The sequence below is a fragment of the Antechinus flavipes genome, chromosome 1 (assembly GCF_016432865.1).
Source record: "Antechinus flavipes isolate AdamAnt ecotype Samford, QLD, Australia chromosome 1, AdamAnt_v2, whole genome shotgun sequence".
NCBI classification, from domain to species: Eukaryota; Metazoa; Chordata; class Mammalia; order Dasyuromorphia; family Dasyuridae; genus Antechinus; species Antechinus flavipes.
The window spans coordinates 430,455,202-430,482,427 of record NC_067398.1 but is presented as its reverse complement, the minus strand read 5'-3'; the positions used below and the strand labels follow the sequence as shown (position 1 = coordinate 430,482,427).

The following is a 27,226-nucleotide window of genomic DNA, read 5'->3' as shown; positions in this document are numbered from 1 at the left end:
TTTTCAGTTCAACAATACCATTCTCTTCATCCATTACAGTTAACCAGTTCCCCAATATATCTGCTATCACTTTTGGCTGAGGAAAATCAGTCTGTCAGGGTGATGGTAACCTAACTTCACCCATGCACCAATACCATTCCAGTCCCTCAGATTTTTCATTTTCTAATTATCCTTGATTCTTCACTCAACCACCCTCTCATTTCAGAAGCTACTGGTGATCTCTTCTTGCCAAATTTGTTGACCTTTTTTCAATTCAAATCCTTCTAGACATCTCTGAAGCATTCAATACTGTTAAACACTCTCTTCCCTGAATACTGACTCCTTTCAGACTTGCTGTGAACAATGTGTGTTTCCACTGTAGAAAAAGTTATTTTATATATTTTAAAAACAGGGCTACTGAACTTTCTAACCCATTTAAAAGTCTTCCCAACGAAGAGTTTGGATGGGTTTTGAACCTATTTACTAAAAATGTTTAAAATGCATCATCTTATGATTAGTTTACCAAAGTAAACTGAATGTTATCAGGGAAGATGGAAATTTATTCCTTGGTTTTTTAAAATTTGCATAATTGGTGGATAATTCAGCAAGTTCAATCAAAGATGCACTTCTTTTTGAGTTCTGATATCATTGAATCAGGTATCAAAATAAACAAAATTTAAAATTAAATTAAATCTTTGATTCACTATGTCACCAAGTTTTAAATCAAGATTTTCCAAAATCAGGAAGTGTATTAGGCAGATTGCTCACTAAAAATATCATTACTGATAACTTAGAGGAAAAAAAAGGTTTGTATCACAAAGAAACAATGTTTTCAAAATAATATTTCATCTTTATCTCATTCTTTTAATTTTTGTATTTTATAATGTACATTATTACATAGTTAATAATGTAGTACTATCAGAGTAGTACATATATTTGATTTATAAACAAGCAAAAATGAGTTTGTTGGAAGTATATGCTCAAAAATTAAAAATTTGGAGACAACTAAGATAATTAAAGCTAAAAAAAAAAGTGCCTGGATAAATTCTGAGTCCTAGGCAAGGTTTAAAATTGAAATAAAGAAAACAAAAATAAAATTTTATTTTTGAAAAAGTCAGGTATAATCCTATTGAAGACTTTGAGGATTCAGGAAGCTATACTTACCACAAAACAAATGTCTACATAATGTAAAGAATAATATCTTCTGCAATGAAAAATCTTTTAAATAATAAAAAGAAATCATTAAAATTCTTTTTAACCCAATTTGTGCATTTTGTAATCAAACATCCATCAATCTACTTTCTCTATTCTTGGTTCTAAACCCCGCCCCCCCCCCCAAAAAAAAAAAAAAAAAAAAACATCGCTGTAAGACAGGATACGATCTTGAAACTTTGGCAAAAACTGAATGGCTAGAGGAGCTCAAGGACCAAGAAAGTAAAGGAAAAGACCTTCAGAAACATGAACATTTTCCAGTCTAGGAAGATTTAAATCACCTATTAGCATATGATAGCTGGTGAGACCATAACTATAGTTATACCTTCCTGTCACTGTCCAGTGGAAGATTGGGCTGGTTGGTGCAGAAAGATAGTGACTGACCAAGGCAACATGGCCAACCAGCAACTATCTGGTAATAGTTGTCCAATAGCAAAGTGCCCTATCCATTACTGTCCTGCAGTAATAGAAGGAACTGCATAGCAATATCCAGGAGCAATTAACCCTGCAGAAGAGCCAGGACAGCTAAAAAAGACTCACTTGACATGAGTCATAGAAGATTGTGCTATCAGATACTCAAAAGGATTTAGTGTGTTGATGAATATCAAGTCCAGGTGAATAATGAAATGACTCATCCATTATCAGTACCACACAGTAAACATCAAGAGTACCTTCTGAAGAAATTCTCCTACAATTAAAGTTATAAGCTTAGTTATATATTGTCTACATATGTACCTCACTAGCATAACTTTCAAATGTACCTGGTACCAAAGTTAAATAGCACAATAAATAGAACATTAAGTCTAAAGTAAAGAAGACCCAAATTCAAATCCAGCTTCATACATTTATTAGCTGTGTGAACTTGAGCAAATAATTTGACTGTACCTCAATTTCTTTAATTGTAAAATGAGGATCAAAATAAGACTCATCTTCCAGATTGTAGTGCCTGGCACTGTTATGTAAAAGCTAGTTCTACTCTCATTAAGCCCTTTGAATAAATTCCCTTTTCTAAAACAACAGTTTATTTAGTGTAGAGACTAATCACTCACAGAAACAACCTCAGATCCTTGAAAATAGTAGCAGCAACCCTCTGTGGATACATTCTGCCTGTGACTAGGAATCCAGTAAGCCCAAAGAGGTACATCTGATTATTATAAATGAAAGTATCTGGTAGTCTGAATTAGCTCAGCTTCCTAGTACATTTTGGCATAATCTTAAACCAATAGTATTTTTTATATTTTTTACCTCGGTGACAGACAAGAATTGAGATGGAAGAAGAAAGTGAATTGTTCCTACATTCTCTCTGCTTAGACTAAGATTGAGAGAAGAGACAGTTTCTTTTAATTCGACTGGGTTCTGATAGCTTTTGTTTTCTTCCCTTGTCCCCATTTCCTTTTATTTTTAATTCTAAGCTTAAAAATAAAAGCAGAGAGGACATTTTCATGAATGTAGTAGAACAGAAAAAGTTATGTAATGTGATCGCAAGTAATGCTCACTATAATTTTTAATTATAATAAATATATATATTTATATGTAATATAATCCTACATGTATAATAAATCCTACATATAACTTTCAAATGTACCTTGTTTGTGATTCTTTTTGACATTTTTTCTGTTCTTGGGATTTCTCTCTTTTTCATGTTTCCAGATTGGCAAAACAAAGAAAATAGAAAAATAAACTGTCTCTGGCATCTTTTAGAAGCTTCTGGAGAGCTATTTCATCTCTATTATTTCTAAGGTAACAATTATTATTCCTTTAGGTACTGAGAAGCTCTGTTTTCTTTACTTTTTCCAGGTGGAAGAAATATAATGAAACTACTTAGCTTCTTTCTTAAGCAATAATTTTCCTTCAACTATTGCTATTTTTTTAACTTATCACAAGAAAATACACAAATTAACATTTTCAAAGTTCCTTTTATATTTTATTCTTCCAGGAATTAAAAGTTATCACAGGAATTAATACTTAGTTCATTCTTTTATTAATTATCAGCATGACATTTTTGAACCAAAACAATATCATCTTTACACATGAATGCCAATTTCAAAAGGAGATTTCCAGACCTCAATCTCCCTGCTAGCTTGCTTTGAAAGAACAATGTAAACTACTTCACCTGTGTAGTCCTAATACCCATAACATAATAGATACTTAGTGATTTTTTTTTCTGGAACAGAGTTAAGTTTTCTCTCTAGGATTGTGGTTTTTAGTTATTTAGATTTATGCAAAATCTCATCAAGATGTCCAGCTGAAAAAAAAATACATGCTTTAAATTAACCTTATTTCTTTGACAATGTCACTACTGAAGATAGTCAAGTAAGCACTAAAGAAGGGAAGAATGAAAAAAAAAAGGTGATATACAAATGTTTTGTAATCTTATGATTCTCTTCCCATGTAGTAGAAGCATGATAATTATCCTTATGCCTTTGCAGATACATCTAGCCCTGACTGATACTACCATCACCTCCTTGTTTATGGAGAGGAGAATCTTCCACAGAAAATAATTGTATTGGTTTTAATGTGCTTTATGAAGAAAAGAAAGGGGTGATCAGCCAAGAACCTGATCCTAATGGGAAGTCTCTTTTCAACAACAACATCCCCAGTTGCTGCAGATGCCTCTGTGCCCTCTTCATTAACATCTATAAAGGATTTATGGATAACTTTTGATAAAAATAAGTCTCTACTTGGAGATAGTCCAGAAAGGTCAGCTTTTAAAGGGTCAAAAATATCTCTTATTCCTAGTGTTTTTAATAAAGAATTTAACTCATATTTAATTCCAAGTTTGAATCGGGGAAGGTAAACATCAACTTCTTTCTCTATCATCAAAGAACTGGTCCATTGTTTGAATGTCTTCAAGTTGAGTTGCTTTTCAATCTAAAAGATAAAACACAAAATAAAAACTAACGTAGGATTCTACATTAAAAATTAGATTTATTTTTATGGTTCTATCTGACACTGGCTATATACACTGCCTTCCCCTCCCACTTTTTTTTTTTTTTTTGCCTTCACATGATGGTCAAATTTCACTGGAGTTTTAAAAAGTCTTCAATTGAATATGCCCCCACCATTGCTATTAAAATGATGCTTCATGCTTGCATTTTATAATTCATCTTTTCAACTTCATAGTTTATAACTTATCACTTTCAGTTCCTTACCCTTCCTCCATCCCTTTCTTACTGCTTTGCACTCTCCTTACATAATCATCATTATATGTGAACTATTTCATCTAAGAACATTAATGACTACTTGTATGTGATGAAATCCTGAATGGTGTATAAGACAGAGAGAAACTAAAGAATTAATCCCTAAGGAAAGTAGGGAAAAGCTACTAATAGAGATCAGTTTAGCTTCATGGTCCCACTCTCTGTGGAGATGCTCCAGTCAGAAATCCAAGTTATGTCAAACCCCTGAGACCCATCCTCTGTAGGGATCTTGGGCAGCCTCAACTTGTTATGCTCTTTAGAAATCCTAGTCATGTCCCTGATGTTAAATTTTTCTTATAAAATCTACTTATGGACCATGGCTTTCCTGCTACCCTCTTTTGGATCAATCTGCCACTGTACTCTGCGTCATGATGTCTTGCTCCTTACACCTCTTCCACACCATTTGATCTCTCTCCTAATTCTATTTTGCTTCTTGATCCCACTTATCTTCTTTATGGCTAACTCTTTTAGGGTACAAATTTCCTTTCAGGATTTAGCCTGCCAACTGCAGCACTTGGCACATGGTAGGTACTTCTACTTATGGCTAACTTTTTTAGGGTGTTAAGTCCCTTTCAGGATTTAGCCTGCCAGCTAAAGACATGCCTTAATCTCATGGAATGCTCCCTTTCTACTGGGTAACTTATTTCACTAAATAAATCTACCTTTTTGCCAAAGAGAATGGCCATTGTGAATTCTTCACATGAATAAACCTCAACTTTTGGTGCCTAACATCATTCATATCACATGGTTTCCTCTAAACTCATGTCCTCCTCAATCTCTATTCTGTTTAATGCTTGCTTTGTCTTTAACAGTTCTCTACGTGACTCTACCCTTTATTAAAGTTTATATTTCCCTACAAAGATCAAATTATTTCTTGCAAAAATCCTAACTTTATATTATGTTGCTTGTACCTTAACTTTATTCCCCTTCAATCCAGGCATATGCCAGACATGGTGACATATGGCAATAGTCTCTACTATTTGAATAAGCTGTGGCTAGCATATCTCAAGGTCAAAAGTTCTGAGCTGCAATAGGGTTAAAGTCAATCAAATGTCCATAATAAGTCTGGCACCATGAGTATAACCTTTAGAGGTAGGGAACATCAGGCTGACAAAGGTAAGGTAATCTGGCAGACATCAGGAAAGCAGAACAAGTCAAAGTTTCTGTGCTGATTAGTGATTGAATCAGGCCCATGAATGGTTACACTAAAGATCATTTAGTCCAACTGTATTTTTTCCACATTCCCTTCCTTTCCCTCCTCCCCACAGTTGTATTGCTTTTGCACTCTCAGGGATCAACTCAGTTTTAATTTCTTTCACAAAGCTTCTCCTGACACAATCTACACTCCACCAGAGGACAGGAATTTTTCAAGCATTTTCCAAGGACCTCTCCATGGTACTTAACTCACTTATCTTGTGTCATGATTATCTATGTCTTTGTCACAAGTCTTCCCACTTCCATTGATTGTAAACTTCTTAAAAGAAAAACTTGCATTTCATCCAGTTATATCCTAAACTAGTCTTCTAAATACTAAGAATGTAAATGTATTGAATTGAAGAAGGAAACTAAGATCCAGAGGTTCAATAATTTGCCCAATATCACAGAACTACTTAGCAGCAGAGATTGAACCTGATCTCTCAGTTTTTTGTTCACTAAACTGCAATATGGACCTTTACTTGTCTACATGGTATCTTTTGATTGTTCTTCAGCTGTTTTGTTTAAGTATTCTTTGTACTTAAATAGATTCCCAAAGCAGACTTTCTTCAAGGACAGATTATAGCTTCTAATACCTTTGATTCTCCACAGAACCCAGGGCTATGTATGTAAAAGTGCCCAACAAATTATTGCTGAATGAACCATATGTGGCATACATACAGTACATGTTTATGAATAATTTGCAATAGCTTTTTTTTACCTTTTCTATCTGCTCTGTGTCTTCTGGAAGAAGTACAAACATGCTTAGATTTCTACTAGCATATGGAAGCTCTATGACTTTCATATGAGGTTTCTTTATGAGAGCCACTTTAAATGTTCCACTTTGTTGCATCATCTGCACAGGTACACTCTTACCCTGTTGGGAGCAAGAAAAAGAAAAACATTGAACATTCTGTGGTGTGCAAAACACAAATGTATATGGGATATGCATATGTGTGAATAATATACATATACATTTACATATGTGTGTATATCTTCATGTTTGTACAGTATGTAGCTAGTCCATCAGTCCATATCCCATATCTTAGATGGACAATATTGCAGATGAATTGAGAGCTGGGTTAAAAATTGAACATGACAACTAGAAAATCAAAATGCACTTAGGAAATTATCCAGTGCTTATAACAGTTTCAAGCTGTTTCATGACACAAAAATATCTATATTCTTTTAGTGATGCTACATAACTATGAATGAAAATTATAGGTGATCTAAAGAAAAATGGAAAATTGCACAAGCACAAAGAGATTGTAGTCAAGTGCTTAGCACAGTGCTTGGCACATAGTAGGTAATAAGTAAATGCTTGTTGGGTTGACTTAATTGGCAATATATTTTGAGTGATGACATGCAAAACAAATGGTGTACTTTCAAAGACATCATCCAGAAAAAGTGTTTGATCATAAAAAAGTTAGTCTGGCCATTTATAGGAGATAAAGTATAATATATAACATACATATAAAACATATAATAAGGGATAACATATTGGTGGCAAAATTGCTATATTGTACCGCTTTAATGTTGAAAGATTGAGAGGAAAATATTTAGTGCTTTGGACAGATTTTCTCCAGAAGGTATTGGGGAGGAAGAAGACATAAACAAAAATCACACAGGATTAAAAGGCTGCAAATGTGTTACAATCTGAACTTCTTCTGGGAACTCATGCATTAATAAAATCATGGATTCATTGAAATGTAAGTACAGTAAGTAGATGTGCTGTACACATGCATGCATACACACACACATACATCCCATATCCTAAAAGTCTTAGTGTAGTTTTAAGCTATTTGAGCTATCAAAGTTTAAAGTTGCTTTGGGTTTTGAGATACCATTGTAAATATGTATATATATAAAATACATAATACGTATGTGGATATATGTGTATATGAATTTCCTTTTATATGTCAATAGATTAAAAGCTATTAAAGTTTAAATCTTCACTAAGACTTTGATACTCTGAATGTGTATGTGTGTGTGTGTGTTTACACAAAGAGAGCGGAAAACAGACAGAGAGGAGAGGAAGAAAATAGAAAAGGGAAGATTAAAAGATGATCAAAGTGTCTCATAAAGTTGGTCTCATTGTTTTAAAATCACCCCTTATCTGCATTTAAAATACTGAGAAAATAGAACAAGTATTCTTATTTCTCTCCACTTTTATGGAAATAATAAAAATGAGAAGGGGAAGGAGTCAAGACTAAAAAGTCTAAATAAAGAAGTTTGAAAAGTGTGAGGTTTAAATAATGAATTGAGTTCGAGGCATATTGAGTTGAAGATGGCCCATCCAATTTAAGATATCTAATAGACTTTTGGAGATGCAAGACTAGAAGTTAGCAGAGAAGTTAGGACTGGATAATTAGAGAATACTCATAAAAATGATTACTGAATACATTATAACTAAAGAGATTACTAACTGAAATAGCACTGTGGGAAAAAAAAAAAAGAGGCCACATAAGGAAGTCTTAGGAAACACTTATGGTTAATAAGCATAACCTGGATAGAGTCAGCAAGAGTAAATGAAAAGAAACAGTTGGATAGGTAAGAGAATTAGGAAAGAATAGTATTAACCAACTGATAATAGTGAAAATCTAGAAAGAATCAAGTATCAAGGATTAAATATCAAGGAGAAGAGGATGATCAGCATATCAAAAGCTGCAGACAGATCAAGAAGGATAAAGATGGAGAAAGGGTAACTGGATTTGACATTTAAGATATTTTTATAAAGCCAGACTATGAGATTAAGGGGGGGGAGAGAGAGAGAGACAGAGACAGAGACAAACAGACACAGACAGGGAGAGAGAGAGAGAAAGGGGCAAAAGGGAAGAGGAGGAGAGGGAGTCCCTGTCTCTTTGCGAATTCTTTCACATTGGACCTGCACCAACCAGAGGGGATTCCTCACCCCAATTTTCGCACCGTTCACTACTTCCAACCTCATCACTTACATCTCATCATCAAGAGAGAAGAGACATTATTATGTATATGTATTATATAATATAACATAATATAATATAATATAATATAATATTATGACAACTAGTAGAGATGGATGGATGGAAATGAGGATTTTTTTTATGGTGGAGACTGGTACATTTATGGGCAGTAGGGAAAAAATCAATATACTTGGGGGTGAGGGAAACTTTCACAATGCTCTGAAATAACTTAAAACATGTTAAGGAATCTATATGAACATAGACCAACTTTTGTATGGACTTTTTGCTAGATTGTACCCATAGGATAACTGTATTTGCCAAACAAATGTTGATGAATATGAAAATGAATTACATACCTCTCTTAGCTTAAAGGGCATTTTAATTGTCTCTTCTTCCTGAAATTTATTCTGCCATTGTCCTTTAAAGTAGATGGCATTCACCAGGACCATGATGGAAGAAGTATCAATTGTTCCTTTACTAAACAGGTCCTTGATTTTTCCTTGTAAAATAAAAAACAAAATGAAGAAAAGGACATTGTTTGCTTTTGATGATTACACAAAGTGGCTTGGGATAGTGGACAATTCACCAGAGAATTGGATCTGTTGGATGACTTGATTTTTTTTCCCCACATTGATATTCAGTTTGAACTGCCAAAGGTTTTTTTTTTCCTTTTTTCCTTATATTGCACATTCATCTTTCATTTCATCTTGGTTTTTCCATCAAACCGGAATCCATTCCAAAACTAAAAAGAGACTTATTTTATCTAATCAGAACATAAGCGCTTCTGGGAGGTGCTGATATCTCTCTGCTCCAGTAAAATAATTGTTATGGTTATTTAATGGCAAAGACTTCTCATACAATAATAGTACTTGTTTGAAAATGTTTTAATTAGCACTTTGTGTATCATTTTCATATTATTAGTTTGAAATTCTATTTTTCACAGCTTGGTTAATAATAGCATCACAAATATGGATTGTATCCACATTTAAGCAAACAATATAGAAAATCAAAATTAAAAGAAAAAGATTAACCAAAAAGTAGTTATATACATGGCAAACAACTTTAATAAGAAGATTCACTAGAATAGAAAGTACTTTTTTACACATTTAAAATGGGTCAATTCCCACACTTAACACCATATACCAAGATAAGATCAAAATGGGTCTATGACCTAGGCATAAAGAACGAGACTATAAATAAATTAGAGGAACATAGAATAGTTTATCTCTCAGACTTGTGGAGGAGAAAGAAATTTGTGACCAAAGATGAACTAGAGACCATTACTGATCACAGAATAGAAAATTTCGATTACATCAAATTAAAAAGCCTTTGTACAAATAAAACTAATGCAAACAAGATTAGAAGGGAAGCAACAAACTGGGAAAACATTTTCACAGTTAAAGGTTCTGATAAAGGCCTCATTTCCAAAATATATAGAGAACTGACTCAAATTTATAAGAAATCAAGCCATTCTCCAATTGATAAATGGTCAAAGGATATGAACAGACAATTTTCAGAGGATGAGATTGAAACTATTACCACTCATATGAAAGAGTGTTCCAAATCATTATTGATCAGAGAAATGCAAATTAAGACAACTCTGAGATACCACTACACACCTGTCAGATTGGCTAAGATGACAGGAAAAAATAATGATGAATGTTGGAGGGGATGCGGGAAAACTGGGACACTAATGCATTGTTGGTGGAGTTGTGAACGAATCCAACCATTCTGGAGAGCAATCTGGAATTATGCCCAAAAAATTATCAAATTGTGCATACCCTTTGATCCAGCAGTGTTTCTATTGGGCTTATATCCCAAAGAAATACTAAAGAAGGGAAAGGGACCTGTATGTGCCAAAATGTTTGTAGCAGCCCTGTTTGTAGTGGCTAGAAACTGGAAAATGAACGGATGCCCATCAATTGGAGAATGGCTGGGTAAATTGTGGTATATGAATGTTATGGAATATTATTGTTCTGTAAGAAATGACCAGCAGGATGAATACAGAGAGGACTGGCGAGACTTACATGAACTGATGCTAAGTGAAATGAGCAGAACCAGGAGATCATTATACACTTCGACAACGATATTGTATGAGGACATATTTTGATGGAAGTGGATTTCTTTGACAAAGAGACCTGAGTTTCAATTGATAAATGACGGACAAAAGCAGCTACACCCAAAGAAAGAACACTGGGAAACGAATGTAAACTATCTGCATTTTTGTTTTTCTTCCCGGATTATTTATACCTTCTGAATCCAATTCTCCCTACGCAACAAGAGAACTGTTCGGTTCTGCAAACATATATTGTATCTAGGATATACTGCAACATATCCAACATATAAAGGACTGCTTGCCATCTAGGGGAGGGGGTGGAAGGAGGGAGGGGGAAAAAAATCGGAACAGAAACGAGTGTCAATATAATGTAATTATTAAATAAAAAATTAAAAAAAAATAAAAATAAAAATAAAAATAAAAAAAATAAAAATAAAATGGGTCAATTTACAAAAATTCTATTTGTATATAACTTAGAAAACAATTGCTATGTAAAGTAAGACAACTATATTTAGCAAAGCAATTTTTGTATTAAATGGTAACTTAACTCCCAGTGAGAAACTTCCTAAGATCCTAAAATCATAATAAGGGGCAAATAGGAAGAATTTGATTTAGTGAAATCAATGATCTCATAATTAGGTATAATAGAGAAAGCACTGGATCTAGAATCAAAAAGACTCTAGTTCAAATCATACTTCAGAGAATTACTCATTGTGTCATGACAGGCAAGTCATCTTGCCTCTCAGACTTACTTTCTTCATTTACAAAATAAGAGTAATATACAAAGCATGTATATGTTGTGAAGGCCACATGAGATTATATATAACACTTTGAAAAGTTTTATGTGTCAGCTGTTTATTAAGAATAATAATATCTTTCCCCACTAAGTGAATATTTTTTAAATCAATCAAAAAATCAATACAAACTTATTTTGTGTCTGATATATACATATCAGTATTCTAGGTGTTATTTGAAGACACAAACAAGGACAGAACATAGTATGCACCTCTATGAAAATTACTTTACACTATAGGTATGTGTTACAGCACTTCTATCTAAATGTATCTTTGACTTTATTTAAATAGGGAAGAAAGTTTTATGGGAAACATCCCAACATCCAGAGAAATGACCCTTATAGATATGTGATCTGGCAACCTGCCTCTCTATATAATACAGTTCCTACTTCCATAGTAGCCACAGTTATTGAAGACTCAAAACAAATTTGCTTTGGCACTGTCAAAATGTCAAGATCATAAATCAAGATGTTTTTGTTGATGGAAATGACATTAATGAAGATGTATTAGCATTTACTTTGTCCCTAAATCTTAAAGATCATAAGACTTTTCAATCTGCCCTGCTGCTAAACCATCCCATATATGTTCTCTTACCCTATGAGAATATGAATCCCAAGGAACAATAACTGTTTTGCTGAACACATAGTAAACATTTAAGTTTTATTTAATTTATATTTTGATGTTCAACCACACTGCTTTTAGCTTTTAGATTTAATTGGCTTGATTCTCACCACAGTAGGACATGGGGAGAAAGGAAACTGGTGTTTATTAAAACCCTATTATTTACTAGCATATTATATACTGTGCTAAATACTTTACAAATATCATTTCATTTAATCTTCATAATAACCCTGAGATGTAGATGCTGTTATGATTTTTATTTATAGTTGAGGTAACTTAAATGGTGGCTAACTGATTTGTCCTAGGTCACAAAGCTAGTAAATGTCTAAGGCTACATTTGAACTCGGGAGTTCTTCCTTGTTCCAGGTCCAGCACTCAGTCTACTGTGCCATCCACCCATAAGGTTTGATAATGCAAAATTTAACAAACAGGTAAACTGAGACAATTCTCTGAACAAGATAACATTCTATTAATAGAGTGCTGATATTATTAATAAAGCATGGGTCATATGGTTCTGCATCTAGGCAAAAGACCCTGAATTGAAAATGTTTCTTATTTTTATAAGCATAAAACAAAAACCAGAACAAAAATCATGTAATTGTCCAGAATTACAGAGTGAGGGAATATGATTAGTTACATTAGGCAGAGCATATACATAGGATGAAGACCATTTCTACCACTTCTAAGAAAAGTTTTTTGTGAATTTTATGGGTCCATAATATGGGTTTATTCAGGTCATTGATAAAGACCCAGATATGCAAACTCACTGGCCACTGGGGGATTTGATAGGACCAAATTTTTAATGGCTAAAAATGAAACAAGGTCCATTAAATACAACTTTTCAAAGATAAAACCAAAAAATTGCTGAGATAATGTTTTATGAGAATATTGAGAGCAGAGTTTTTTCTTTAACAGTTGCTATGGGAAAGCTTAAGCCTCTGGTATCTAACCTCAGAGAGAAAGAGACAACTTTGGGGCTCATGAGCTTCTTCAATCAGAGACAAAGAAGAGTCTTAGGTATGTTACACAGAATATAGAAAATGGTTATGAAATAAAACCATAGGGTGAGAGCAAATATGAAATACAGGATTAAAAATTAAATATGTACTTTGTCTTATTTCCTTTAATCATAATGTCATAAATATTATAGCTGTAAGGGGTATTGGAGGCCATTTGATATAGTCACAAACATACCCACTTTTTTATTTATATTACCTAGGATTCCAGACACATGAAAGGGAAATTTAATTCTGTTATGGGGAGCTACTATTGGATTAAATGCAGTTCTCAGGAAGAGAGGCCTCATTGTGTGGGCACAGAAAATATTCATGAAAATCTTCAGACAAAGATCTTTGTTTTCTAAAGTTTGCTTTAGAAAACAATAAGTAGATATGTTCTGAGATACAAGAACAAACCCAAGATAACCAGGCACAAGTTCCTAGCCTCATACATTTAGAGTTAGAAGAGACTTTAAAGATTTATCCTAAAGATGAGGAAATGATAAATAAAAATTTGCAAGGTCTCTACTCAGACCAAAATAATTTGATTCCAAATGTAGGCTTTCCACCTATCCCAACACATTGATTTACAGAGAATGAATCTAGTCAATTGATAATTAGAGTTCATGGCCTCCCATACAAGGTAAAAAATGGGCAACATTTTGTCCTTTAAGGTTTAGAGCAGAATAAAATTTTAGCCATTTGGCTTTAAATTTTATAAAATTATATAAATTCATGTGCAATGTCATATCTAGTTAAAAATCAAATATTCAGTTCAATCCTCCAAAAGGAGGAGGGGCAATGGTAAAGAAATTATAAGGTCAGGAAAAAACAACATAGTATTGATTTAAGGGAAACAACAGATGGTGAAGAATATAAAGAGGGACCTCTCTTTTGCATCTAGTAATAGTATATAGAAAATACCTCCTTGAGATTGCGAAAGAAGGGGAAAGGTACAATAAGGCTTTTTAATCACAGTATTCTTTGATAATTAACCAAATTGTTATTGTTATTATCAAAAACAAATCTATATTGTAATTTTGGTCATTTGTATCATAATAAAAAATTATAGAATTTAAGACTTTACAGACATGTGTATATGTGTGTCTCTATTTGTATAATTTATGATATATGCTAAGCAAGAGTTAATAAATATAGATAATTTAAATAAATATTAAGGGTATATATGTACTTATATACACAAGTATCATGGTAATAATGTAAACAGGTAATATGATCTAATGGTCAGAATATTAATTATAGAAATAGGAAGACCTGGATTCAAATCCTGCCTCTGACATCTTACTCAATTTGTAAATTTGGGCAAATCATTTAACCATCCAGTTCCTTTGAACTGCTTTCTAGGCTTTATTTATCAAGTCATAAAGAAATCCCACTCTGTAATTAAGGAAGTAAGTACCCATCCCCAGAGTCTGTAAGTACACTTACAAAATCACTAATGCTTCCTAAGTTTATATAGAGTGATAGAAATATATAAAATTGCAAGACACTGAGCTGTAGCTTAGTGATGGTGGTAGTACTATTCCCACTCCCAAAGTCTTTGGGGAAAAACCTCATTTTCCTTTAGGATCTGCTTATATCTGTTTTAACAGATATCAACAGTAAGTTATCTATGTAAACAGTTACAATTACTATACTCATAGTTAAATATTATAATCTAACTCATCATACCACAATGAGGGACTACATATTACAATGATGTTAGGCAATTTTACATATAGCTCTACAATGATGGTTTGTGAAATTATTGGTTTGTTGATTTAGAGTTGAGATGAAACTTTGAGAACATTCAATACAACTTTTTCAATTTACAAATGAAGAGACTGAAGCCCTTCAGAGCATATTACAGGACCTTTCAAATTCCAAAATAATTCCTTTTATAATCATATATCAAATGAGTTGATTGTATTTCCTGTATATCACTCAGATCTTAGAACGATATATGCTCAGTCAAAAAGAAAAAGTTTCAATATATGTAAGAACATAGTACATTAGAACTACATGACTTCATCTAACCCCTTCATTTTACAGGTAGGGAAACTGAGGTCCATATAGATTAAGTGAATTGCTCAAGATTACAGTTATCAGAGTTAGGATTAGAATCCCTGTCAAATTCAGGGATTTTGTGAAATGGATTCTTGTTCAACTCTAGGTAGGATTAATTGACCTACAAAAATTTGAAATGTAAGAATTCTATCTTTTGATTCCTAATCCAGTGGTTTTTTATACTATGCCATTCTAGAAACTTCAGAAAAGCTGTCATTTCAGATAAATCACAGAAGTCAAATAGAGAGATCTACATCCTGAAACTCTTTGTTCTATAAATCAGTCCTTTGTAGTAGCCATTTGAAAATATCCCTTCAGTATCCAATACAATTGTCTTTGGCCTTCATTTTTAGTGTCAGGAATTACAAGGGACTTGACCTCTCTCTGCAGGCATCTTCAGCAATTCCTCAGGGAAGGAAACTTGCCCACATTCTTGACATATACAGAACATATACAGAAACTTGGCAGGTACATGACTTGAGCTTACCGTTTGTCTTACTTTCAACCCAAGCATTAATTGTTTGCCTGACTTCCTCTGGAGCATGCTTAAAATCTACAGTCTGTAGCTCAGATTGGTATAGTTCTTCTGAACAACTTAAATATTGCTGTAATTTAAAAGACAAATTTAGAAAAAATCATTAAAGGCAGAATGAGAATAAAGTCACTTGCACAATAAGGCTCTTAAAAAATCATCACAGCTCATACTAAATCAGCATTTCAAGTATAATATGTATGTCTCCTTTGAAGAAAAATAAGGGGATTAGGAAAAAAGGGACTCTATAGAAATCTAACCTTATTCTTTGTGAGCCACATTTAGACAGATCCATGTGGACAAACAGCCCACCTGGGCAAAAGACAAAACAGTATATCAGTACAGAGACTCCCCTACATAGGGAGTCCCTGTGGAGTAGGTATCATGAGTATAATAAAACACATTTTGCAGTTAGAGGACTTTAGCTCAAGGGGATTAGTGGAAAGGAGGCTGTCAATTATTTGAATATGCATGATTTACTGCATTTTGCAATTTGCAAAGGATTAAAGCAGATGATTTCTAAAATCATATAGAGTAAAATCTACTAGGTAAGCCAGCTTGGGGGAATAAACCAAGTAACAACTTCCTGGAGTCATGAAGAGCTGAATTAAAATCTAATAGCACTTACCTAACCATTCTCAACCTCAGTTTGCTCATCGTAAAATGGGGTAAATAATAGCACCCATTTCACAAAGTTACTATCAGGATCAAAGGATATCATATATGTAAGGCTCTTTGCAAGTTTTGAAGTACAACATAAATATTAGTTATTGCTGTCATTACTGTTGTTACTATTATTTTATGTACAAGAAGAAAGTAATTCTGGATGAGGTCCCTTCCAACTCTGAATTCTGTCTTTGACCCTTACTTCCTACAAGGCATTTGTTATAAACCAGTGGAGAAACATGCCCAAGCACCTGCATGGTCACCCATTCAGGACTAAGATCTCCTGGTTCCTAGTCCAGTGCTCTTTCCCTATCCTATAATGTTCTCTGCTCTAATGGAAACTATATTTGAAAGTAGAGACAGAGAAAAACACAGAATGTTTCTATTTTATTTGTGGGAGCCAGACAAATTTTATGCTTTCTAGTTCTTCCTTCACTCACAAGTCAGTTTTTGGGGAGAAGTATGGATTTCATTAGCATAGGGGCTCTCAGTGAGAAAATCCCATTTGCAAATGCAGATAGGCAACTGTTTTACAATTTACTCTTAATTGCCTGTGGCATGGAAGGGCATAAATGACTCACCTAGGGTGACATAGCCAATATCTATCATAAGCAGAAACTGAATCCAGTTCTTCCTGACTCCATAGTCAGCTTAGTACATGCAATACAAATCTACTTTTCAATTGATCAATCTAATGGGAATAACAAATATAGTTCTTCCAGAAGTGAATTTTTTGGGTGATTTTTAATGCAGAACTAATTTTAAATTGGGAGAAATCATCAAACATTGTTCTGTAATTTAGCCAGTGCAAAACAAGGATGATAAAAATGTCCAAATGGTTCCAGATATTTTGGGAGAAGATTCCAATAGTGCTGTTTGCCATGAATGTAGCCATTCTTGATGTACTTACCGGATGAAATTTAATGTTCTTTGCACCATAGAGCTTGTTGGCAATGCTGAGTGTGTAATTACTATCCGACTGGCTGATTTTGGATAATAGTACTGGAAACTCTGAATGTATCCTTCCAGTTAGGCCACACTGAAGTATCATTAAACAAAGAATAGTATGTTAAGTTGTTTGACCCTTAGTCACTGGAAAGTGTTTAGCAAGATGGAAACAAAGGTATAACCATGTAAGAGTTTATTTCAAATATGCAAGATATTGAAAGATATTTTTTAAAAAGATATTCTAGATTTAAAAACAAAAGTCATGTCCAGGCTGAGGACTTTGGAGAATTCAAAAATTATAATTCAGATTTTTATGTCTTTGCTCCTGGTCAAGCATTTCACACTTTACTTTCCTGACACAATTTCCTCATTTTCCTCAGCTCCCTTGATAACCAGTACTAGGTTTGTGTCAATTTAGTCAAACATTATGAATTCCAAGTTGAACTAAACTTTTTTTTTTTAAGAATACACCTACCTTCCAGGTTACTCTTGATAAATATCCATATTATAACCTTTATGAGGCTCTCAAAGGTAACTGTGATACTTTATACCCTTTTATACCCTTAATCCCATCCCTTCTCATTGCCTCTAGATCATTCATATTTTCTAATTAATTTTCAATATCTTGTCTGTTGACTTCCTACTGCCTACAAATATGTCTAGGTTCCTCCTTGGCTGAAGCTTGTCTCAGACACCATCAAGAACACCTGGAAGTCTCCAGCCAGAGTTAATGCCAAGTAAATTCCCTCCCAAATGAAGGTCACATCATAGCTTACTGAAAATTCCCTTTTTCCCTTTTCTCCTTTTAGATGAACACCGATTCTTAGATCCACTCTTCCTTTCCTGGTATTGGTGGGTCCCAAGCAGATCCCCACAAGCAAGTATTCTAAGGACTCCTGGTCCTTGCCATCTGCCCCAAGGATGAATCCACAGGAACATCTGACTTGCATCTGGCCCTTCCTATACATGTTGTCTTCCCAGCTTATGAGTATAAGTTCTTTGAGAGCAAGGATTTTTTCCTATTTATAACATTCACATATAGCACACAAGCTTTTAATAAGTGCTCATTCATTCAATCCTCTCCCATATTTAAAAAATTTCCAGTCAAACTTGTCATTCCTTCAAGCTATTTTCTATCTAGTTCAGACCTTTATCATCTCTACCTAGACTATTGCAATAGTCTTCATTAAGCTAATTGAGAAACAGAATAAATAAAGTTGCTGAACCTAATTCAGCTTGATTAATATTGCTTTATCCTGCTATAGTAGGATAAACTTGTCTTTTGGAAAATAGTTTTCATATTTTAGAGCAGCTAGATGACACAGTGGATAGAGCACTGGGCTTCATATCAGGAAGATTCATTTTCATGAGTTTAAATCTAACCTCAGATATTTACTAGCTGTGTGATCCTAGGCAAGGCACTTAAAATTGTTTGATTATCTGTCAGATGAGCTGGAGAAGGAAATGGCAAACCATTTCAGTGTCTTTGCCAAGAAAATCTGGGTCACAAAGAGTCAGACAGGGCTGAAATGGCTAAACAACAATAATTTCATACCTTAGAAGATTTCTCAAGCTCTGGATTTGATGATCTTTCCCCATAACTAAAGTGTAGCACCTAAGAAGAGAGAGATCAACTTCAGAGGATATAAAGGAAGACTACATAGAGGTTATTGATTATAAGCAATTCTGTCATGTTGTTATGCTAATGTTTTAGACAGCAATAGCTATTATACTAGGCCTATCTACAATTATATGTGATGCTATATGGTGTTTTTTAATCATAGCACCTGGATTTCAAGTAAGAAATAATCAAAACATACACAGAGTTAAAGAGAGGGGAAGGATAAAGAACAAAGAATATATATAAAGTGGTTAAGAGCCTTGAAGTGGGGAGGTTATCAGATGTATTTTCTGTTCAGCATCTAGTTCATTGGGTTAAGTAAAGGTCACAGAAAGGGGTAATCATAGTGAAATTGAGACCAACTGCTACCCATCTATTACTGGAGAAAGATGGGAGACCATTTTTACAAAAGCTATATTCATTAAACTGTTTTATTTTTGTCTCATATTTCTAAGTCCAACACAGTGTCTAGCAAATAACATTATCCAATCAGTGTTTACTTATTGATTCTCTCTACTGGTGCTGCTGATTAATGCAATAATTTGGTGAAGAAAATGTGATATTTCTGTTAAAATATACTTTTGTACATAGATATAGATATATTTTGTATTCATTATCATAATACAGGTGGCCCAGTCAGGAATAATCCCCATGTTATTTTAACTCCCCCCCTTATTATTATTATTCATTGACTGATGAGCAGGAATTTACTATTCCCTATATCCCCATCTCATCTCTATCCCATACTAGACATGCAGATTGAGTGTTACATAAAGAAGGATTAGTTCCAGTGATAAGAAATGCCTAGAAAATCCCAACAGAGAATCTCAAGAACTCTGCAATTATGTGATATTGCCTTTAGACTGAAGTTAGGCAAACATCTCCAGTTCAAAAGCTAACCCAGCCCCTTTAGACAGTAGATCCAAGAGTGGGACACTCTAAAGTCCTCCTACAGTACATTTTTATTAAGCTATATTCCTCTTACAGTTACCTTCTCTTATTTTAGGAAAATTTTAGGGTTTGAGGTAATTTTAGTACTCCACAGTATAGCAATCCATGAAATATATTAAATTTGAAGAGCTTAATTCAAGGAGAGATTCTCTGAAGGCCTATAGGTAAACATTCAACCCCAAACTATACATACCTTTCCCATTTGTGCTGCACTGTTGCCTCGGGCACCCAGGAGAAGCATACTCAGGGCATAGAGCAAACTCAAAGGGGAAAAGAAGACATTTTCCGCTACATGGTTGCTACTTAGTTCTTTAAAAACATCCAAGCAAAATTCAACATTAGCTGTGCTGAGAGAGTTCATTTTAAACCCAGTTGTCTGAGAAAAGAAAAAGGAAAAAAAAACAACTTCAGGATATCATTTGGTAACCTAAACATTCATCAAAAGCTTAGTATTCCAGGTTTATGGGTCTTGTGTTGAACCTTTCATTAAAAATGGGAAATAGCTCACCATTGACCTAGCTACTTTGGGTCCTGAGACTAAATGATTCCATATTGTTTTTTATCATCAATCAACCAAACAGAAAAGGATTTATTAAGCATCTACTATATAGCAAGTCTGGTACTAAGTTCTGGAGATTTTAAGGCAAAAGTAAAACTGTTATGTAATTGGGTACCCTCTTCCTCACTTTCTCCCCCACTCTCCACCCTTCTCTCACTTCTTCCCCCCTTTCTTCCTTCCCCCTCCCTCTCTCCTTTCCCCCCTCTCCCTCTTTCCCTCTCCTCTTCTTCCTTTTTCCATCCCTCCCTCCCCTTCTTTCCCCCTTCCTGTCTCCCTCTCCTTTTCTCCTTTCCTCCCTCCCCCTCCCTCCTCCCCTGCCTCTTTCCTTCTCCCCCTCTTTTTCTCTCTCTTCTCCCCCTCTGTGAACTTCTGTCACTTGGCCCAGAAGAGGGAGTGTCATATAGGAAGAACAGAAAAAAAAAAACAAATTGGCTAGTTTATGGGATAGACACATAGATGGGGTAATCGAAGAGACATCTTGTTATTTTTTTTGTGTTTCTTTTTTTTTGTTTGTTTTAATTTCAAGCCCTTGTACTATACTAGTATGGTCTCCATCAATATGGTCCCATCATTACTGAATACATATTTAATTCATGTGCCCCCTCCCCAAAAATTATTTGTTAGCCACATTTTCTGATGAGTCTCTCTAAAATTACTTAATCTGGTTTACAGTAGATAGACAATATGCCATGGAATCCATCCTTGAATCCTCCCTTGATAGAATTTGCCAGCATATGCATTCTACTCCATAATTTTCAGGACCAGGAATCTAGGAACACCTCAACCCCACTAAAAGGATCCAGCACTAGAATAAGCCTTTAGGAAATGTTCATTCTAAATTCTTACATAATCATCTTAAAAAGAAAGTTCAGAGAGGGAAATGCTATTTTCTACTCTTACTATTTAACTTATTGGTATTCTCTATCAATAAGCTTATTATTAATTATTGAGCTATTACTAAGTTGCCACAGAGCACAATTCTGGCCACTATTTGCATTTGTCCCAACAGGTTAAATGCAGTAGCAGATATGAAAATTCACCTGTCAAATTAAGCCAGATATTAGATTTACAAAAATATGTATAATAATATCATTCTTCTTGCTAACTTTTTTGTTTTGAAAAATATAGCTACTTTTTCACTGAAATATTATGTAACATATAATGTGTTTGTGGTTATTTTTAAATAAATTAACAAATATTTTAGAATTTTATCAGTTTTAATTTCTAATATGGTAAATAATGATAGCACTAATCCCCATAAACACATTGCTCTTTGAAGCAACCTTAATCATTTTTTTTAATCCTTAATCACTTTTAAGAGTCTACAGGATGAACAGACAATTCTCAGACGAAGAAATTGAAACTATTTATAGACATATGAAAATATGCTCCAAATCATTATTAATCAGAGAAATGCAAATTAAGACAACTCTGAGATACCATTACACACCTGTCAGATTGGCTAGAATGACAGGGAAAGATAATGGGGAATGTTGGAGGGGATGTGGGAAAACAGGGACACTGATACATTGTTGGTGGAATTGTGAACACATCCAACCATTCTGGAGAGCAATTTGGAACTGTGCTCAAAAAGCTATCAAACTGTGCATACCCTTTGATCCAGCAGTGTTTCTACTGGGCTTATACCCCAAAGAGATACTAAAGAAAGGAAAGGGACCTGTATGTGCCAAAATGTTTGTGGCAGCCCTGTTTGTAGTGGCTAGAAGCTGGAAAATGAAAGGATGTCCATCAATTGGAGAATGGTTGAGTAAATTGTGGTATATGAATGTTATGGAATATTATTGTTCTGTAAGGAATGACCAGCAGGATGAATACAGAGAGGACTGGCGAGACTTACATGAACTGATGCTGAGTGAAATGAGCAGAAACAGGAGATCATTATATACCTCAACAACAATACTATATGAGGATGTATTCTGATGGAAGTGGACCTCTTCGATAAAGAGAGCTTTAATTGATCAAAGATGGACATAAGCAGATACACCCAGAGAAAGAACACTGGGAAATGAATATAAACTGCTTGCATTTTTGTTTTTCTTCCCGGGTTATTTATACCTTCTGAATCCAATTCTCCCTGTGCAACAAGAAAACTGTTCGGTTCTGCACACATATATTGTATCTAGGATATACTGCAACCCATTCAACATGTAAAGGACTCTTGCCATCTGGGGGAGGGGGTGGAGGGAGGGAGGGGAAAAATCGGAACAGAAGTGAATGCAAGGGACAATGCTGTAAAAAATTAGCCTGGCATGCGTTCTATCAATAAAAAGTTGTTAAAAAAAATTTAAAAAAAAATTAAGATGGGCCAATAAAGTACAATAATACTATCTTAAAAAAAAAAAAAAAAAAAAAAAAAGAGTCTACAGGAGTCCTGAGACCAAAAAGTTTGAGAGCCTCTGTTCTTGATCAGGGCTTCTTAAACTTTTTTTTATTCACAACTCCTTTACACCTAAGAAATTTTTATCTGACCCTGGCATAAAATATTTTATATACAAATATACAATATTTTATAGATAAATATAAAATATTTGATAGGTGTACAAATAAAATATTTACTGATAAATTATCTTTTCATGATTTCCACATTCAATTATGAGACCCCACATGGGGTCTTACCTTGTTATCATATCAACTGGGTACTAAATTATCTACTAGATCTCTTCCAGCTCTAGACATTATAGCCTATGATCCCTGATAATTTTATGATTCAGCCTTCAAATATTTGAAAAGCTGTTAAGTGGAAGAGCAATTAGACTTCTGTGGAGAATTTGGATGAAGAGGGCAATTGGTTATAAAAAGGTGATGTCTAATTCCCTAACCATTCCTAAGGCCGGTTCAGTGTATGTGAGGATAATGTTTTCCCCATAAGAACTTTAGGTAAACATGAACAAAAACTTTATCATCATCCCCAAATTATTTATAGCATCAAAGTTCACATAATTAAATTTAAAAGAAAGTGGAAGAGTAAATACTGGGAGAAGAACAACAGAAAATAGATCACGTGTTAAGAGTATTTTTTTTTTAATCTAAGCATGTGACAACAAGGAAAATTCAACTGTTTGGTCACGTGATATAATAGAAAGAATGCTAGACTCCAAGAGTCAATAAACTTGACTGAATCTTAATATTAACATTTAGGCTAACCTATGAGCTAAGTACATGGATAGAGATAATTTTTTAGAGACACCTTGCAATTTTGTGTTCCCTTTTTTCTTTGTGACCTTTCTGTGTGATCTTGTCAAGTTATTCCAGTTTCTTCATTTATGAAGTGGAAAGAAGAATAAGATTTGTACTATCTACATCACTATACTGCCATGAAAAAAGTGTTTTGTGAACCTTAAAACACATATAAATACAAGCTAATATTAGGCTTCTCTGAGAATTGAATTGTTTTAAATTTAAAAACTTTTAACAGTTTTCTTGGTATCATTTGATGGAACAATGTACTGATAGGAATGGTTAACTATCTTTTTCAGATACATTGTTTAGTTATATTTACAATTTGGCTATTTTCCAATGCAAGAATCACTCTCTCCATGAAGTCTTTTATCATCACCTACAAGCAAAGCCTTCCCCCACAAAATGATATTGCACTGATTTTGCATATGATGAGACACCATGCGGCACAGGTGAATGTGAGCTGACCTTGAAGAACACCTGAGTTCAAATCTAATCTATGATACATCCTGGCTTTATGATTAAAGACAGTCACTTACTCTCTAAGTGAGTCAGGCAAAGTTTAAAGTTCTAAATTGCAGAGAAGATGACAGTCTATGATGCCAATAGAAATGTTTGTTTTCAAAAATTCTTTACCCCAATAATCATATCTAATTTTTGTATTCATATCCCTGTTCTTGACATAGAAGATAGTGGTTTAATGATTCTTATATTTTGCATTAATTTTTATATGTACATGTCTGCCTCTCCTAAGACTAAATTTTTGGAGTGAAAGAACTGTTTTCACAGATACATGGTCAAGGGAGAGTTCACTGAACCGGAAATCAGAAAAACCAAAGTTTAATTCCAGCCTCACACTCTTAACTAGCTGACTCTGCTTTCCTCAGTTTCCTCATTTGTAAAATAGAGATAATAATAACATCTACTTAGTTGTGAGGATGAAATGAAACAGTATTTGTAACTCACATCCTTTGTAATCTCTATGGAGCATTTTAAACTAAGATTATTGGCCATCCTCTCCTTCTGGATATTCTTTCCTCTGGGTTTTGAGGGACATTAGCTTCTGCTAGTTTTCCTTCTTTCTGTCTGAACATCCTTTTCAATCTCCTTTGCTGAACCATCATTTAATATGCCCCATAACTGAGAGTATGATCCAAGATTCATACTTGGATGAATTTCCAAGCTCTCTTCTCTTCTCTCTTTCTTGATAAGCTTATCTACTCCCTGGTTTAAATCATCCTTACAGATGACTGCTAAATCAATACATCTAGTCCCAGTCTGTTTCCTGAGCTTCTGCTCCACATAACTTCTAGTGGGCATTTCAAAATTAGTGTTTGAAAAAACCACAAATTAATGTTAGATGAGTTAGAATTCTGTTTTTATCTACCTCCCCACGTCAGAAAAATTCATCCCTCTACCAGATTTTCCCCTTATCTTTGAAAGCACTACCATTTTCTGGTCTCCATGATTTTTAATCTTGGTGTTATCCTTGACGACTTATTTTCTTGAACCCTAAATAGCCAACGATCCATTGTCAGATCATGCTAGTTCTAGCTCAGCAACATATTTCAGTCTGACTCTTCTCTACTCTCCTTACTTCTATACCATAGATTACCTCTCTTGCTTCAAAATATAATTCAGGAACTACTTTTCACATGATCTTTTGTGATTTTCCAACTGCTGGAACATTCACCAACTACTTTATGCATTTGTTTTGCATTGACTCAATATATATTTATATAGACACATATTGTTTTCCCCAAAAGATGTAAAGTTTTTAAGGACAGGAATTACCTTTTTTTATGTTTGTATTCCCAGCATCTAATATAGTATTTACCATTGGAACAATGGTACTAGAGAAATACTACTTGTTGCCATCTCCCTAAGTCTCACTGTCCTTTTCTGTAAAATGATGAGATTGGGCTAAATGACCCCCAAGGAACTTTTCACCTCCAAAGACTATGATCATCTGAACTTAATTAAACTGATCCTCCAATGGCAAAATCATATTTCTGACCATCCATCCTATACATAAGACTTTTTTTTTTAATTCTGTAGGATTTGTCACAACCTTCATTGTCAATATCTGTGAGAAATTAGTCACCACCATGTCAAAATGGGACATCAGTAAGGACTTTAATAGTAGGTTATTCTCAAGATCTAGAATGAATTCTGAGATTTTACTATGACTATATAAGATAATAGAATAAGAAAGGTTTATTGGCCTGATTAATCAATATTGCATTAGGGCTAAAACCCAATTCTCTTATCTAATGGTTCTTTTTCACTAGATGGCATAATAGAGAGAATGCTAGATTGGGAGTTGGGAAGAACTGACTGTTTCATTGCTATTAGACTTAGCTTCTGTATCTATAAATTGAGAGTAATAATAATTCTTATCTCATAGGAATATTGTAAAGATCAAGTAAAATAATCTTTTAAAGAAATGCTTTTCAAATCTCAAAGTACTAGAATCAAGAGGACAATTTATACAGTAACAACTATAAAAGCAAACAGTTTTGAAACACTTAAAATCTTTGATCAACACAAATATCAACTATCCTTTCAGTGAGTCCAAAATGAAGAATGCTGCTCCTGCCTCCTGAGAGAGGGTTGATGGACAAAATATACAAAATGACACCAGTATCTACATTAAGAGACTATCCCCCTTAAGAAATCCTTAAAGAATCTACATCCTTATTCTATCAGGCCCCAGCCTTTTATCATCTTTCTTCCTACTTTTAAGCCAGTTCTCTCAAGTTAAATGTGAAATAACAAAAAATTTAAGGAGGAAACTCTAACATAGTAACAAAATTTAAAAGAATTTGAATGTTTTGTGTATCCTGCTCTATATTTGTCTAATTTATACTATGTAAAATAAGCATATTGTGTATTTTTACTGAGCAGAGGCCCATGTCTTTGTAATCAAGTTTTATCAGATTTTATGTTCAGATTAGAAGCTTAATGAAAATCCATGATAATTGTGAAACAAAAATAAATAAATATACAAAATGAGACATATAATTTTACCCATGTTGCTTGATTATGCATATTTGTTGCAAAGGTTTTCTTTTTCTTTTGTGTGTGGGATGGGGAAAGGAGAGAAAAAATAAAAAATTTTGCATTGAAAAAAAATTAATTCCAAAAGTACTATATAAATATTAATCATTACAAAACTTATGCAAGCTTCTCTAAATTGTAAAACTTCCCTCTGTGTCTAAAAGATACTAGAAATGCAAAAAGAATACCACTCTCTTCTTGATAAAAACCCTTTGGGGAAGAAACGTTTCTCTTTCTTTCTGCACATGATATCTTATATTTACTGTCAACTGACTTTTGCAAGACAAGTCTTTCACAGAAGTCTAAAGTCAACTAATCTTGTCATCAACTAATTTAATGAACATAGATAAAACTTTGTTATCCTAAACTGTGATCATCAGCATGCTTTCTTTCTCAAGTTCATGGGCATATCAAATCATCTTGCATGTCTTTCTTTGTTGGTTTTCTTTAAAGTATGTCTCACTAGCTGACTGAACCAGTTGGATTACTATTCTTTATGTATAGGATTAGAACCAGAGATTTAGAGCTGGGACTTAGAGACCATCTGGCCAATCCCATTATTTATAAATAAACTGAAGCCCAGAAAAAGGAAGTGACTTGCCCAAACTCAAACAGATAAGTGTCAGTT

General features: G+C 33.9%; 1 protein-coding gene across 3 annotated transcripts in view; it reads right to left on the bottom strand.

Annotated features, from left to right (window-relative positions):
• Positions 1-3,087: 3,087 nt before the first annotated feature.
• LOC127543686 (serpin B11-like) overlaps positions 3,088-27,226 on the bottom strand; it is a 36,065-nt gene continuing 11,926 nt past the window's right edge. For all 3 annotated transcript variants that reach the window (XM_051969921.1, XM_051969920.1, XM_051969922.1), the window contains 7 exons: positions 19,975-20,157; positions 18,765-18,824; positions 17,172-17,300; positions 15,551-15,668; positions 8,884-9,026; positions 6,307-6,462; positions 3,088-4,062 (listed from right to left, as the gene is read on the bottom strand). In XM_051969921.1, coding sequence (XP_051825881.1) covers positions 3,661-4,062; positions 6,307-6,462; positions 8,884-9,026; positions 15,551-15,668; positions 17,172-17,300; positions 18,765-18,824; positions 19,975-20,142 — 1,176 coding nt within the window. In that variant the 5' untranslated portion in view covers positions 20,143-20,157 and the 3' untranslated portion in view covers positions 3,088-3,660. The remainder of the gene's footprint in view (positions 4,063-6,306; positions 6,463-8,883; positions 9,027-15,550; positions 15,669-17,171; positions 17,301-18,764; positions 18,825-19,974; positions 20,158-27,226) is intronic.